Source organism: Siphateles boraxobius, unplaced genomic scaffold (assembly GCF_051911475.1).
Source record: "Siphateles boraxobius isolate OS27281-9 unplaced genomic scaffold, OSU_SipBor_1 12, whole genome shotgun sequence".
Taxonomy (NCBI): domain Eukaryota; kingdom Metazoa; phylum Chordata; class Actinopteri; order Cypriniformes; family Leuciscidae; genus Siphateles; species Siphateles boraxobius.
In genome coordinates this window covers 9,432,793-9,448,677 of record NW_027508722.1, presented here as the reverse complement: position 1 = coordinate 9,448,677, position 15,885 = coordinate 9,432,793, and the positions used below count along the sequence as shown (strand labels likewise).

General features: G+C 42.4%; 1 protein-coding gene across 2 annotated transcripts in view; it reads left to right on the top strand.

Moving 5' to 3' along the window:
- Window positions 1-5,052: 5,052 nt before the first annotated feature.
- Window positions 5,053-15,885, top strand: part of LOC143715403 (tumor necrosis factor receptor superfamily member 11B-like) — a 59,629-nt gene continuing 48,796 nt past the window's right edge. Inside the window, exon 1 of one of the 2 annotated variants that reach the window (XM_077207166.1) lies at window positions 5,053-5,168. In XM_077207166.1, coding sequence (XP_077063281.1) covers window positions 5,121-5,168 — 48 coding nt within the window. In that variant the 5' untranslated portion in view covers window positions 5,053-5,120. The remainder of the gene's footprint in view (window positions 5,169-15,885) is intronic. The other variant, XM_077207176.1, reaches the window with a different exon arrangement.

The following is a 15,885-nucleotide window of genomic DNA, read 5'->3' as shown; positions in this document are numbered from 1 at the left end:
GCCGCTAAGGGTGCTATGATTGACAGAGTCAAAAGCCTTGGCCAGGTCAATGAAGACAGCAGCACAATGTTTTCTTTGGTCGATACCTGTTATGATATCATTTAAAACCTTAAGTGTTGCTGAAGTGCACCCATGTCCAGCTCTAGAAGCCAGATTGCATATCAGAGAGGCTATGGTGGGACTCAAGATGACCTAATATCTGTTTATTGATTTGACTTTCAAATACTTTTGAGAGGCAGGCCAGGATGGAGATGGTTCTGTAACAATTTGGGTCTGAAGTGTCCCCTCCTTTGAATATAGGGATAACTGCAGCAGCTTTCCAGTCTTTAGGTATCTCTGATGAAACAAGGGAGAGGTTAAAAAGGCTAGTAATGGGAGAAGCAATAATTTTAGCAGACATTTTCAGGAAAAAGGGTCCAGATTGTCAGGTCCAGCTGATTTGTATGGATCAAGATGTTGTAGTTCTCTCAAGACATCTTCAGTTTGGATTTCATTAAATGAGAATTGTGGAGGGCTAGGGCCAGATGCTGCAATAGATGCTTAGTTGTTGCATCGGGTGGAGGTAGCCAGATGGAACACATGGTCACCCATAGCAAAGTGCTTATCAAAGGCCTCTATTATAGCGGACTTGTTGGTGGTGACAGTGTCTCCTAGCTATAAAGTGGTGGGCAGTTGGGCGGAGGTGTTCTTGTTCTCCATTGATTTGACTGTGTCCCAAAACTTTTTAGAATTGGTGCTGCAAGACGCAAATTTATGTTTGTAAAAACTAGTCTTAGCTTCCCTAAATGCCTGTGTGTACCGGTTTCTGCTTTCCTTAAAAAGAAGAGATCATGAGGATTTTTTTAGGCTAGTGCAGTCCGCCACAGAATGTTTTTGTTCTTGCTGAGGGCGGTCAGTTCCGGAGTGAACCAAGGACTGTATCTGTTTTTTTGTTCTGAGCTTTTTGAAAGGAGCATGCTTGTTCAGGATGGTAATGAAAGCATCCTTAAAAAAGAACCAAGCATCCTCCACATTTGGTATCAGGTCCATGTCCTTCCAGGATATCTGGGCAAGATCTATTAGGAAGGCCTGTTCACTGAAGTGTTTTAATAATCGTTTAATGGTGACGAGGGGAGGCCTTTGCAGCCCCATTACAGACACAAGCAATGAGGCAGTGATCACTGAGATCTTGACTGAAGACCATTGGGGTATATTTTGAAGGCATGTTAGTCAGAGCTATATCAATTAGAGTGCCTTTGTTTGCAGATTTTAAATTGTATCTAGTAGGTTCATTGATCATTTGTGTGAGGTTGAGGGTGTCCAACTTAGACAGTATGTTTGTTGAGGCATTTAACATGTCTAAATTTAAATCTCCCATCAGTAAGAACTCAGGGGATAAGTATGGGGCAATCAATTCGCATAGCGTGTCTAGAGCACAACTGGGGGCTGAAGGGATCTATAACAAGCAGCTACTGTAAGTGACTTATCTTTGGAAAAATAAATTTTTAGAAGAGCTCAAACATTTTGGGTTCAGACCTAGATAGAACAACAGGTATTGTAGGTTTCCTCTACAATAGAATACAACTCCACCCCCTTTTGCAGATCTGTCTTGGCGGAAGATGTTATAGTTTGGGATAGATATTTCTGAATTTTGTATGGATTTCTTAAGCCAAGTGTAACGGTTATCAGCTGGAGTGCCCTTGAGAGCCAGCTGAGGGCACTCCACATCAGACTATCATTGTTCACTCACAACTACATTTCCCATAATTCACTGCCTGGACTCATCATCTCTGATTATCACATTCACCTGTGTCTCATTATATTGTTTAGTGAACCCCATACAAGCCTGATTCACCTCATCATTCCCTGCGAAGTCTTGTACGTTATCCCACTGCATTGCTGTGCGTTTCCTTTGTTTTCTTTGCTCCTGGTTTTTGATCTCTGCCCGTGTCCTGGTTTTCCCATTCCTGCCTCACCCTCTGGATTTGTCTGTTTGTTTGGACTGCCTGCCTGTGTATGACCTTTTCCTGGATTCTGATTACGATTTGGATTAACTTTAATAAACTGCATTTGGATCCTCAAACTTCTTGTCTCTGAGCAGTTCATAACAGAAGACTTCGCCAACATGGATCCAGCAGTTTGTCTCTTCCACCTCCGCCAAGGTAACCGTTCTATTGAGGATTTTGTCGATGAGTTTTGTGAGCTTAGCCATGGGGTGAACTTTAAAGATGCTGTCTTAAAGGACATTTTTCGCCATGGATTCAATGAACTTCTTAACTACCTCATGCCTGACAATACCCCTCACTACACTCTAGCTCAATATCTTTACATTGCCATTCGGTTAAGCTCTGTTCTTCACATCAAGCCAGAGCCTCGCCACGTCTAAGCAGAGCGCCCAGAGCCCTCACCGCTGGTCCCGTCCAGCCCAGAGCCCTCACCGCTGGTCCCATCCAGCCCAGAGCTGTTCACGTCACCTCTGCCGACCCAGAGACTGTTCACGCCACGTCTGCCGACCCAGAGACTGTTCACGTCACGTCTGCCGACCCAGAGACTGTTCAAGTCACGTCTGCCGACCCAGGGACTGTTCAAGTCACGTCTGCCGACCCAGAGACTGTTCAAGTCACGGCTGCCGACCCAGAGACTGTTCAAGTCACGTCTGCCGATCCAGAGACTGTTCAAGTCACGGCTGCCGATCCAGAGACTGTTCAAGTCACGCCTGAGCGCTCAGCGGAGCCAGTATCTGTTCCTGAGCCGGTATCTGCTCATGGGCCAATGTTTGTTCCTGTGTTTGTGTCTGTCCTTGTGGCCGTTACTGGAGCCAGTGTCTGCTGTTCCTGAGCCGGAGCCAGTGTCTGCTGTTCCTGAGCCGGAGCCAGTGTCTGCTGTTCCTGAGCCGGAGCCAGTGTCTGCTGTTCCTGAGCAGGCACTGGCTCCGGCTCAGGAACAGGAGACACTGGCTCCGGCTCAGGAACAGCAGACACTGGCTCCGGCTCAGGAACAGCAGACACTGGCTCCGGCTCAGGAACAGCAGACACTGGCTCCGGCTCAGGAACAGCAGACACTGGCTCCGGCTCAGGTACAGCAGACACTAGAACAGTAACGGCCACAAGGACAGACACAAACACAGGAAAAAACATTGGCTCATGAGCAGATACCGGCTCAGTAACAGATACTGGCTCCGCTGAGCGCTCAGGCGTGACTTGAACAGTCTCTGGATCGGCAGGCGTGACTTGAACAGTCTCTGGATCGGCAGACGTGACTTGAACAGTCTCTGGGTCGGCAGACGTGACTTGAACAGTCTCTGGGTCAGCAGACGTGACTTGTAGACCTGTAATGTTCCAGTAGACCACAAGAGTCCTGTTAAGTATATGTAATCCGAAAAAATGCCAGAGAAACAGCGAGGTCCCGAGAGCTGATGTGGAGGCAGGGTTAGCCACCAAAGCTAGCCTGCCGATGATTGTAATGCTATACAGCCGCAGATCCGCTATCAAGCTGTCTATGCTAGGGCTGATGTCAAGGGCAATAGCAAGCAAGTCCGACCGAATCCAGCAAATTACTCACGGTGACCTCATCGTGCTGGAAATCCCGCCGTAGTCGGGGCACATCCGAAGAATACGTCAGCGATGTAGTTTGTTTGGGCGTCGGTTTTCTAGTCGTCAGCAACAGCAGACGTCCTGGAGCTGGATCCTCTCCTCGGCCCAGCGAAAGGTGAGACACACACAGGGCTACATAGTATTAGTCCCTGGGCTAAAGGCATGTGACCAGAGAATTTGCGTCTGGGTGTGACAAAATTTAAAAAATAATTTAAAAAGTCTAATAAAACTTTAGAAACTTTAGAAAACCAAGACTGAAACGATAAGACAAGACGATATACATGGGACAGACTGGGTACAAGCCTCGCACGTTACGCCATCGTGGATTGCACTCTCTCCCAAGGGAATGAGTATTGCGGAACCCGCCACGCTACTGTGCTTAGATCAGGGGATCGCTTCAGTTGATTTAACCTGCTTGTATGGGGGAGAATAGGACCTTATATAATATAAGCCACATCCATTCTGGCGGACTATGGGACTACCAGGGCTCAAAGCGACCTGATTGGTTCGCGCACATGAGCCGTCTCGCCATAGGTTTGTGCAGTTGCCACAGCACAGCCAATGACCGCTCTAGGCGCTGCACTGCCTTTAAAAAAATTAGGCTTCAGTATTCTCGAAAAAAGGAGTTTTTCGCATAGCATAAGCTACTTACGCAATACTCGTTCCCTTCTCTCAGGGAACTGAGGTTACGTTAGTAACCAAGATGTTTTTTGCAAACTTATTGTATTGGGCTTTATTAAACTTTATGAAACTATAATGAAATAATATGTTTTTTTGTTTGTTTTGATTTTTTTTTCTTACTAAAAGTAAATTTATCGAACAATTTCACAGTCTTTAAATTGAGATCTTCAACGGATTTGCTATCCTTTGCCTCCCTCTAGTGGATAACATTAGTATCATGGCCTTCATTTCTGAATCGCATTGATACAAATGGCTGATACTTTTTTTTAATGATTACTTTATTATTGATAATATACCCATATTAAACTCAAATTCACTGATTCGTGGTAGGCTACATTATTCCATGCTTTAACAGTTGAATTTTCCATTTTTTTTAGCTAAGCAGTAATGATAAATTATTATATCTTGTTAAATGGTTTTTTATCAATTATATTCAGTGTCTTGCATTACTAACATTGTGATTCAGTTTGCGCGCTAACCAGCCGTCACTGCTTGTAATTCCTTATTAATAAATAACTTTAGAGTAAGAAAAAATCCGGACATTACAAATAGCAATTTTCATTCTGGTTGTATCTTTCCGGAACATGTGATGAAAGGAGTTACTGGCATAAATAGCCTGAAATATCCCATCGTAGTTTGATCCATGCGCTGCCACATTTCCCGAATAATCTAAAAATACGCATTTATTTCATACTGGCTTCATCAAAAGTGTACTTTCCGCAGGTAAAAAAAAAAAAAAAGATTCAAGCCAGAGAAACAGCCAGAGGACGGACTGCAGTGCCACAAAGTGGGTGGGTACATTCTGACCTTATCCCTTAAACTATAAATGTGGAAACGATCTTGTCCGTTCCGACGTCTGCGAGACTTATGAGTGTGCTGAATATGCCTCCACTGACAGTAGTGCAATTACAGATGGTGAGTATGATACTCAGTGCCTGCGACACTTCATAATCCTTCTGCTTAGTTTGTGTTGTTGTTGTTGTTTTTTTCTCAAAACATGATGTTGTTTTGAAACGATTATATTATGTTGAGAGCTATTTAAATCGCGGTGTGGTTGATGCTTTAAACTACAGGGACATTGTATGTTCTGTCAAGCAGCGCAGGTGAATGAACCTGCCAATCAATTGTTTTTTTTCGCGCGAAATCTACAAAAACGTTCGCATTTGGAGAAACATATCGGCTTGTTTGGAGTCGAATCTTTTTTTTAGATGCCCCAGAATGCTGTCTATTTGGCTACCTGCTTGGTTTTGATGTATGTTGCTTTATTTACACAGAATTAAACTTGGCTTCTCGTGTACAAAGTACATTGTGTTTTGGATTGTCCCTGAAGTATTTGCATCAAGAACCGTGTAATGTGGCATCATATTTATTCTTTTAGTATTTTTTTTCCTAAAGGTGTTAAGGAGTTGAAAATATTTCTGATAATATGCATCTTACAGTAATTTGGAGTGTAAATAGTAACATATATTATTATTAGAGTATTATAATAATAGTATTTAGTAATAATAATTATAACAGTATTTTATAATAATGTGGATATATAGTACTGTAATGGCTTATGCCATAGGGGTTTTTGGAATTTTTATTTTATTAAGTGTTTGTGGAGACAGGAAACGATGGAGACTGTGGTTATGAGTGCATATTACCCTACCCCTAAACCTAAATCTTACTCATACCCTTAATGCAAACAATAATCATTATAGGCACAAATATAAATCTCCTGATAGATTGAAAAGCATCGGGTATGTACACAATGAGTACAGTGATCATATGATTTCCATTTTAATGTTGGTGCACCTGATACAATGTTTGTATGGTTTCACTGTTCTTCACGTTGTACTTGTGTACTTTGTGTACAGTTGTAGAGGTGTGCTTTGCATGTGTAGCTCTTTGTGGTTCTGAAACATTATTTGCATGAATCCACGTTTTGGAAATTATCAAACATCATTGGACTTTCCATGTGCCTTTTTTTAGGAAGACGTTTTTTATGAGGCCATGTCGAATAATGAGGTACTAGAATAATGGTGGTTTGAGCTGGGCTTTAGTATGGAAACTATGAAGTTGTTGTCAAGGAGAGATTATCAGTAATCATGAAAGGGTGAAAAGTTTGAACTTCCCTAAATGGTGTCTCTCTGTTTGGCTGTTGCTATTATCTTGAGGAGGTATAAAACTTGTTTTCACAGTTCATCTTTACACTAGGAGAGGCCATGATACATTAAATAAGTTATGAATATGATAACAGATAATAGTGTAGCTTATTCATAGCTAGTAGTTCTAATCAAGCTGAAGGTAATTGTTAATGCTTGCTAGACAGCACTGTATTGAAATACCTCTTAATTGTCTGAAATTAATTCACAGCTTAATATGCTCCATGCAGATATTAGCCACGATTACAAGAAAATGTTTTCTTTCAAGAATGAAATCAACATGATTTCAACATGGGGGAAGTTGTGGCCTAATGGTTAGAGTCAGACTTGTAACCTGAAGATTGTGTGTTCGAATCTCAGTATGAGCAGGAAATGTTGTTGGGGGGAGTGAATGAACAGCTCTGAAGTTACTCTTCCACTCTCTTAACCACAACTGAGGTGCCCTTGAGTAAGGCACCTAACCCCCAATCGCTCCCTGGGCGCCACAGAAAAAATGGCTGCCTACTTCTCCGGGTGTGTGTGTGTTCAATACTCACTGTTGTGTGTGTGCACATAGATGGGTGAAATGCAGAGCACAAATTCCAAGTATGGGACACCATACTTGGCTACACGTCACTTCACTTTTTATGACTTTATGTTTACATGAACGTGAAATAAAGTGATCTGGATGTCTGCACGTATATACAGAGTTTCCGGTAACACTTTATTTTGATGGTCCCTTTTGAACATTCTGTTGACTATTAGTAACTTTGCAACTACATGTCAACTAACTCTCATTAGAGTATTAGTAGACCGTCTGCTTAATATCTGCTAACTCTTTATTGTGATGGTCCTCCAACAGACATTCTACTTGGTCATAAGTAATTTTGCAACTACATGTCAGCTTATTATATCAGTCTAATTAGTAGACATGTAGGTGCAATGTTACTTATAGTCAACAGAATGTTGTAGGGACCAAAATAAAGTGAATCTGAGTTTCCCGCTGTTGTCCCAACCTAACCATACTCCTTTACTTTTTTTTAAAATGCAGACTTAATATACAGGATATATTTCGGAGCCCTAATTAGGAGATGATAAGCACACAAAGCTTTGTGCCATGTGCTTATGTTTATCAAGCAATAAAAAAACACCCATTCATTTAACACCCACCATATTCAACAACAACATCAGCTCTTCCGTGCATCATAACTCCTTAACGCCATTTCTACATCATTGCATGTGTGCAAAACTTTCCAGCTTCAGTTTTTAATCCAATCAAGTGTTTACGTGTCCTATCGAACGGATTAGAAAAGGTTTATCCCACCCCTCTCAAACCGATTGAAATTTCAATCAGTTTGGGCTAGGGGTGTAACGATACCCTCATGTCACAATTCGATACATATCACGATACTGAACTCACAATACGATATTATTGCAATACTCCAAGACAAATGGTCAAAGGTTAACGAAAAATTTACTGTTACATTTGATACAATGCTAAATTGGTATTACATTGGGGGTGGAAAAGAATAGGCTTGGACTTGGTGCTGGTAACCCAATGCACAGGACAATGGTGATACCAGAATAAAAATATTCATGATTCTGAAGCTGAAAATACAGAATTATTTTAGACGAATATGCTTGCACTCTGTCACTGACTACTAGATATATTTAAAATAATGTAGCCCACTTTTTCCTGGTAACATGAGACATTTGGCATTATCAAGACCAACAAATATTCCCCCATTGCATTAGTATACATTATTTTCAACATTATATATAGTAGTTTAATGTCGTACTGACACTTAAACTTTTTTAAAAACTAAAACTACAATTTTTTTTCTCACACAGTAGGCTTGCTACAATAGTCGTTGTTTACGGTGTTACGCAGCACAGATCAGCAGCACGAGTCAGATTTCATTTATCATGAGAGTGAGGAGATGACTGACAAGATGATGGCGGAATATTTGGTGTCAAGCGAAATGTAAAAGCGCCTATTTAAGCAAATTTGTCATTGTACTGTTTTGTTGTTGTGTTTTTCATTAAGAATAATAGGCTAATTAACTCACCATTCAAGCAATCCACCCCCGAGTTTGAAAACGAAAATTAACTGCGCTAATTTGAAAGCGAAAGTAAAATGTGCATGGCCACACGGGCATTCATAGCGGTGCGTATTCACTGGCGCGGAGCGAGCAGAACAGAGCGAGCATTTTCAGTTCATTCCTATGGAAGCTCAACTTCCATAGGAATTAATTAAAAACGCTCACTCGATTTAAAAACCGGTGGGAACATTATCCTCACCTTTTTAATTCCTCCGAATTAAATGCAGCCATAATGAATACATACGTGAAACACATTTTAAATGATAGCCTGAATTAAAAGAAGATAAGGCGGTCAACAGCTGTGTGCTTCGAGATATTTCTCATTGAACACACCCAGCACCCTCAGGCGCTGACTGTGCATGCCTCGCACCCAAAAAGTATCACACACCAATCGCTTGTGTCACCTCCCAAAGTTGTTAATAATAATAATAATTATTATTATAAATAGTATTATAGATAACAATACACTTATACACTATTTCCACTTACAATAATAATAACAATTATTATATATTAAAAAATAAATTTGGCGGAAGCATTTGGCGGAGATGAAGTGCTAGGCGGAGTTTCCTCTGCAGCGCTATGTGCAACAAGTCTTCAAACTACAGGAGCAGCAGGTAACGTTAAGATATGGAAAAGTTACATTTATCCTACCATGCTACTGTAAAAGTTGTGGCAGCATGCGAGTAATGCTTACCTAAAATAAAAGGAGAACTCGATTTCTGAGTCTGACAATTTCATTCTGAGTCTGACAATTTCATTCGTTTTTATCCAAGGAAAGTGTTATTAGCTTGGGGTACGGTGTACATTTTAGGACATCCTCAGACCTCAGACATATGAAGACAAGGCATCATGCCTCAGACTAAAAGGCTTCAGTCATTGGACAAAACGGCATGAGACTGAAACTCAGACTGAAAAGCTTCAGGTCTCAGGAAAAACAATGTCAGGTGTCAGGTCTCATGCAATTAGGCATCAGACGAAACAGCCTCAAACAAAAAGGCATCAGACATAAAGGCATCGTACGAAACGGCATGAGACAAAACAGCCTCAGACAAAAAAGCATCAGACATAAAGGCATCGGACGAAACGGCATCGGACGAAACGGCATCAGACGAAACGGCATCAGACGAAACAGCCTCAGACAAAAAGGATCAGACTAAAAGGCATCAGCCCTAAGGCATTGTGCGAAACGGACTCAGGTGGAGTTTAGAGGTTCGCATTGCCCCGCCCCATGTGACGTCACATGTACGCGGTTCAGATCGGATACAACAACAGCTGATGGAGGCGGTAACCCCTCATGATATATTTGTATATTTTCTTTCATCAAATGTTACACTAGAAGAGAACATGCATTTCGGGAGTTTTATTTGCACGTTTAAAAAAGTTAGATGACATATTTCAACTAGCTATAGCTGGTATGTTGGCAAACTATCGATAGTTTTCACGATCGTGAGTTTAAAGCGTTCTTTCGAGCTATTAGACTGCTTGATTAAAACTGCTTGATCTTGATTTAACATTGCTGTAAACATTTTTTATTTGTATCATGGGCGGCACTAGGGAGGGGCTAGCAGGTGCTTCAGCACCCCCAAGAAAGACCAAAGAACCCGGATAGCACCCGCAAAAATAATTATTGGAAGCAATTATATTCAGGCTGTGAAGAAAGAAAACGAAAACGTATCTTGTTTTTTTTCCAGATATAAAGTCGTTATTTCAACACATCTCGTTATTTGGACATTATAAGTCGTTATTTCGACATAATCTCGTTATTTCGACATAAGTCATTATTTTTCGACATAATATCTGTTATTTCGATATAATATCTCGTTATTTTGACATAATATCTTGTTATTTCGACATAATAACTTGCTATTTCGACATAATAAGGGGACATTCTAATCTGCATTAAGCCCCATTATGCGTTTTATAATGGCTTTCTATGGGAGGAAAATGCTAAGTGTTTAACTACACGCGTTGCATTCATATTTTGGGCTTCATATTCATTTCGTACGATGCCTTTATGTCTGATGCCTTTTTGTCTGAGGCTGTTTCGTCTGATGCCTAATTGTACGAGACCTGACACCTGACTATCACGATAGAAGATGGTGGTCCCAGGCTCCCCTACCTGTCGATTTTAATCATCAATAAGGGAGTGATCCAGGATGTCTCTAGCAGGTACCCAACTTCTCTCCTCCGGACCGTAACCTTCCCAGTCCACCAAGTACTGGAATCCACGTCCACTCCGCCTAGAGTCCAGAATACGGTTGACTGAATAAGTGGGTTCTCCTTCTACGAGATGCGGCGGGAGAGTGTGAGAGTGAAACACGGGTTTGATTTTAGATACATGAAAGACGGGATGAATCCTCCTGTACACTGGAGGCAAGTTAAGGCGGACTAATGATTTTGGTGACAGTAAACGGGCCAATAAATTTGGGAGCAAGTTTTTTAGAGACGGAGCGGAGAGGAATGTTCTTAGTAGAAAGCCACACTTTTTGACCGACGACGTATACGTGAGGCTTCGACCGGTGGCGATCGGCCTTGGCCTTGGTGCGCGCCTCCACCTGGAGTAGAGTCTCACGGGCTCTAGTCCATGAGCGGTGACACCTCTGGACGAAAGCGTGAGCGGAGGGAACCGCGACCTCGGACTCCAGACTGGGAAAAATAGGTGGCTGGTACCCTACACTACATTCAAACGGAGACACACCGGTGGATGACAATGATAATTTGTTGTGGGCGTACTCCACCATAGACAGTTGTTGACTCCATGAGGAAGGGTTCTTGGAAACCAAACATCGCAACACCCTTTCCAAATACTGGTTGGCTCTCTCGGTTTGGCCATTGCTCTGGGGATGAAACCCTGAGGACAGACTAACAGTCGCTCCCAGTAGCCTTCAAAACTCTCGCCAAAACTTGGACACAAACTGGGGTCTTTCGGAGACCACGTCTATCGGGAGGCCATGTAAGCGAAAGACGTGATCAAAGACTGTCAACGCTGTCTCCTTAGCTGAGGGCAATTTGGGTAAGGGAATAAAGTGTGCCGCCTTCGAGAATCGGTCCACCACAGTTAAAACAACCGTGTTACCCTGGGAGGGTGGGAGGGCGGTGATCAAATCTAGAGCGATATGGGACCAGGGTCTCGAAGGGACAGGCAGCGGTTGAAGTAACCCATCTGGGGGTCGATTGGAAGTCTTACCAGTGGCACAAACCGAGCAAGCCAAAACAAAACTGTGAATGTCGAGCCATAAGTGGCCACCAGAACCGTTGCTTGACTAAAAAACTAGTGCGATTAACTCCTGGATGACAAGCCACGTTGGAGCAATGACCCCACTGAATAACGTCAGACCGTAATCCCTCTGGCACAAATAAACGATTCGGTGGGCCACCGGGCGGAGGCGTTACCCCTTCAAGGGGCGTTCTGACCCTCGATTCGACCTCCCATACGAGTGTGGAGATGAATAGATTCTCCGGCAAAAGGCACTCGGGAGTAGACGGGCGTTCGGAGCGATCAAAAATGCGCGACAAAGAATCAGGTTTGATGTTTTTAGAACCCGGGCGGTACGAGAGAGTAAAATCAAAACGTCAGAAAAAAAGTGCCCACCGAGCCTGCCTGGAGTTCATTCTTTTAGCAGTTCTGATGTATTCCAAATTGTTATGATCAGTCCAGACGATAAAAGGTACCCCTGACCCTTCTAACCAGTGACGCCATTCCTCCAACGCTAACTTGACTGCCAACAACTCTCGGTTACCAATGTCATAATTACGTTTGGCAGGGGATAAGCGATGTGACAAAAACCCGCACGGATGCATCCTTTCGTCTGTGGGAGAACGCTGGGATATCACTGCACCTACCCCCACCTCTGACGCATCGACCTCCACCACGAACTGACGTGATGTATCAGGGGCGGTGAGGATGGGAGCTGAAACGAAGCGGCTTTTTAGTTTGGCAAAAGCTGCCTCAGCAGCGTCTGACCACCTGTACGTAGTTCTGGGGGAGGTCAAGGCGGTCAGAGGAGCGGCCAGTTGGCTGAAATTGCGAATAAACCGGCGGTAAAAATTGGTGAACCCCACAACATTTACATTTACATTTATTCATTTAGTTGACACTTTTATCCAAAGCGACTTACAATTGCTATATATGTCAGAGGTCGCACGCCTCTGGAGCAACTAGGGGTTAAGTGTCTTGCTCAGGGACACATTGGTGTCTCACAGTGGATTCGAACCCGGGTCTCTAACACCAAATGCATGCGTCTTATCCACTGCGCCATCACCACCCCACAAACCTCTGTAGGGCCTTACGAGATTCTGGACTTGGCCAATCCACCACAGCCTTAACCCTCTCAGGATCCATGCGAATTCCCTCAGTCGACACAGTGAATCCTAAAAACGGAAGAGACTGTGCATAAAAAACGCATTTCTCGGCCTTGACAAAAAGACCATTCTCTAGCAACCTCTGAAGCACTCGTCGGACGTGCTGAACGTGTTCCTGGAGAGAAGATGAAAATATCAATATGTCATCCAGGTAAACATATATGAACTGGTCAACAATATCTCTCAGCACGTCGTTGACGAGTGCCTGGAAGAATACTGGGGAGTTGGACAACCCGAAAGGCATGACCAAGTATTCAAAGTGCCCCCTAGGGGTGTCAAAAGCAGTCTTCCATTCATCCCCCTCCCTGATGCGAACAAAATGATAAGCGTTTCTTAAGTCCAATTCAGTGAAGATAGATGCTCCCTGCAACCTCTCGAAGGCTGAAGACATCAACGGCAAAGGATAGGTATTCTTTACCGTGATGCTGTTCATCCCTCGGTAATCAATACAAGGTCGCAGTGATCCATCCTTCTTCCCCACAAAAAAGAACCCCGCCCCCGCTGGAGAAGAGGAAGGGCGGAGAAACTTCGTTGCTAGAGAATCAGAAATATATTTCTCCATAGCCTCCCTCTCCGGGATAGAAGATGCGGAAGCAGAATGCGAGTAAAACTCATTTAATTGTGTAACACACACACAGTCAGAGCACACACAACAGGCTGGTAACGCAGGGACAAGACGGTCAGTAATCAGGAGTGAAGTGCTGTGGTGATGATGTTATGAATAATCCAAACGTGAAGAACCGAGGAACCAGACTGGAAACAGGACAAGACGATGACGGGAACAGGATCACACACGGGGAAACATCAAACAACGATCTGACAAAGAGAGGAAATTTCAGTGAGTATTTAAAGGTGAGATGATAGGTCGCAGCTGGGGAGGTGATTGCGATCCTAAGGATGTCCTAAAATGTACACCGTATTGGGGAAATACATCTAGTGAAGTGAAATCTTAAGTCCATGTCCAACTCTAAATTGTAAGGAATTTATATCATTGATTTAATAGTAACACTTTACAATAAGGTTAATTTGTTTATTATTCATGTACTATTAACTAACATGAACTCTAACATGAACTAACGAGCAACACATTTTTTACTGTATTTGTTAATCTTAGTTAATAATAATAATACACCTGTTAATTGTTTGTTCATGTTATGTCACAGTCAGTGCATTAACTAATGTTAACAAATACAACTTTTGATTTGAATAATGTTTTAGTAAATGCTGAAATTAATATTAACTAGGATTAATAAATGCTGTAGAAGTGCAGTTCATTATTAGTTCATGTTAACAAATGTAACTAATGAAAGTGGTAGGCTACTGATTTCATAGCTAACACTATATGCATAATACATACATAAAATTTACAACATCAACTAAACTAAACATGAATTCCTCATAATTACCTTCTTGATTCTCACTGTTTTGTTAACTTGGAGTTCGAGCCTCCTCAAAGGACAGCAAGCCAAGTTAGTTTACTATTAATCTTTAAGGCTTAATGGGCAGGTGAACTAGTGAAATAACTCCATCCACTTTGATCCATGCCACTAGTTTTATGATGTGGATGTAAGGTGAGCCTTGTTTGATGTCAGGTGTCCAAGACAGTGAATGGATAGTGCACAAGGAGCTGGGGAAATTTTCAGGAAGAGTTCAAGAGTGATATAGGTATGAATGATGTAACTTTGTAACTTAATTAAGAAAGCTTTCCTGTATCCTTGAAGACCACCTGCAGATCCTGAAATGTCCTACTTCTTATTTCCCCAGCTATTTTATATATTAACATGGTTGTTAATCAGGAATAGTTGGTGTGGTGATAATTGGAGAATTAGTCATTGTGTGGTGTACACACACTTTCTAATCTATTAGCTATGTAACTGCAAATTGAATGGTCTTCCATTTTTTTTAAGTCAGTCTTGTTAGCCATCTTGTATCACACTTGAATCTTTTTGGATTCAAATCTTAATTTCAGTGTCTTGTTTTAGGCTTCCACTCTTAGAACAATGAGATTTCTCTGAGAGCCTTATGTGTGCCTGAGATAAATGTAGCTTACCTTGAAATTAAGCATTTGAATCTGGCACTGACTGAAGGTCACTGGTTTCTTTGTGAGTTTCCTTTAGATCATTTGAACGGTGTAATTACAACTCTCAAAGACTCCATGGTAGTATGTAATTTGGGTTAGAGTACTGTACACATCTTCGTCAAATGGCAACCTTGCTTGGAGCGCCCAAAGGCTAAAAGTTCACAACGTTTTCCACAGTTTCACTCTATATCTGCAGCATTCACTAGGCTAAAAAATGTGTTTAAATGTGTCTAAACCCCTGGTCAGAGTCTGACTCCACCCACTGGCAATATTTGAAAAATGCTGGAAAAGTGGGCAGAGCCCAGCAGAGATAGAGGGGACGAACCGAGGGCGGGGCTGAAGTTGGGGGGGGGGGGGGGTGCAGGGGGTGCAGGGGGTGCGGGGGGGGGGGGTGCAGGGGGGGGGGGGGTGTGCGGGGGGGGGGGGGGGTGTTTGGGGGTGCACCTGAGACCTGCAGTGACGGATTAATTGACAGCTGCTGCCAGACTCTAAAATATAGAGATTTTATATTTTGTTTTTCATTTTGTTTTCAATTGGATCGCATGGGTAACGGCAAAAGGCTAGGGTGTGTGACCCTAGAATGTGACCCACTCCAAATGTGTGACCCTAGAATCATCACCACATTTTGCCCCTCGAGAAACGGCTCTACCATGATCTTACTAATAGCCTTACTACAGTTAAACTCTGGATTTTGTGCAAGAAGGTATATTTTGTTAGGGCAATTACAAAAGATAATTTAACCCTCTGGGGTCCTTCGTTTCAGAGTCACACTCAGGACCTTCGGGTCCAAATGGGCCGGAGGGGCGGGATTCATATTTATTAAAAGAAAATCATCTTTTTTTTTTTTTACTTGTTTTTTATAATATTTTTTCTTTTCTTTTTTGGTGTTTTGAGATAATTTTATGATTTATAATTAATATTTATGCAATAAATATGACCCATTTTCCCCCAATTTCCCC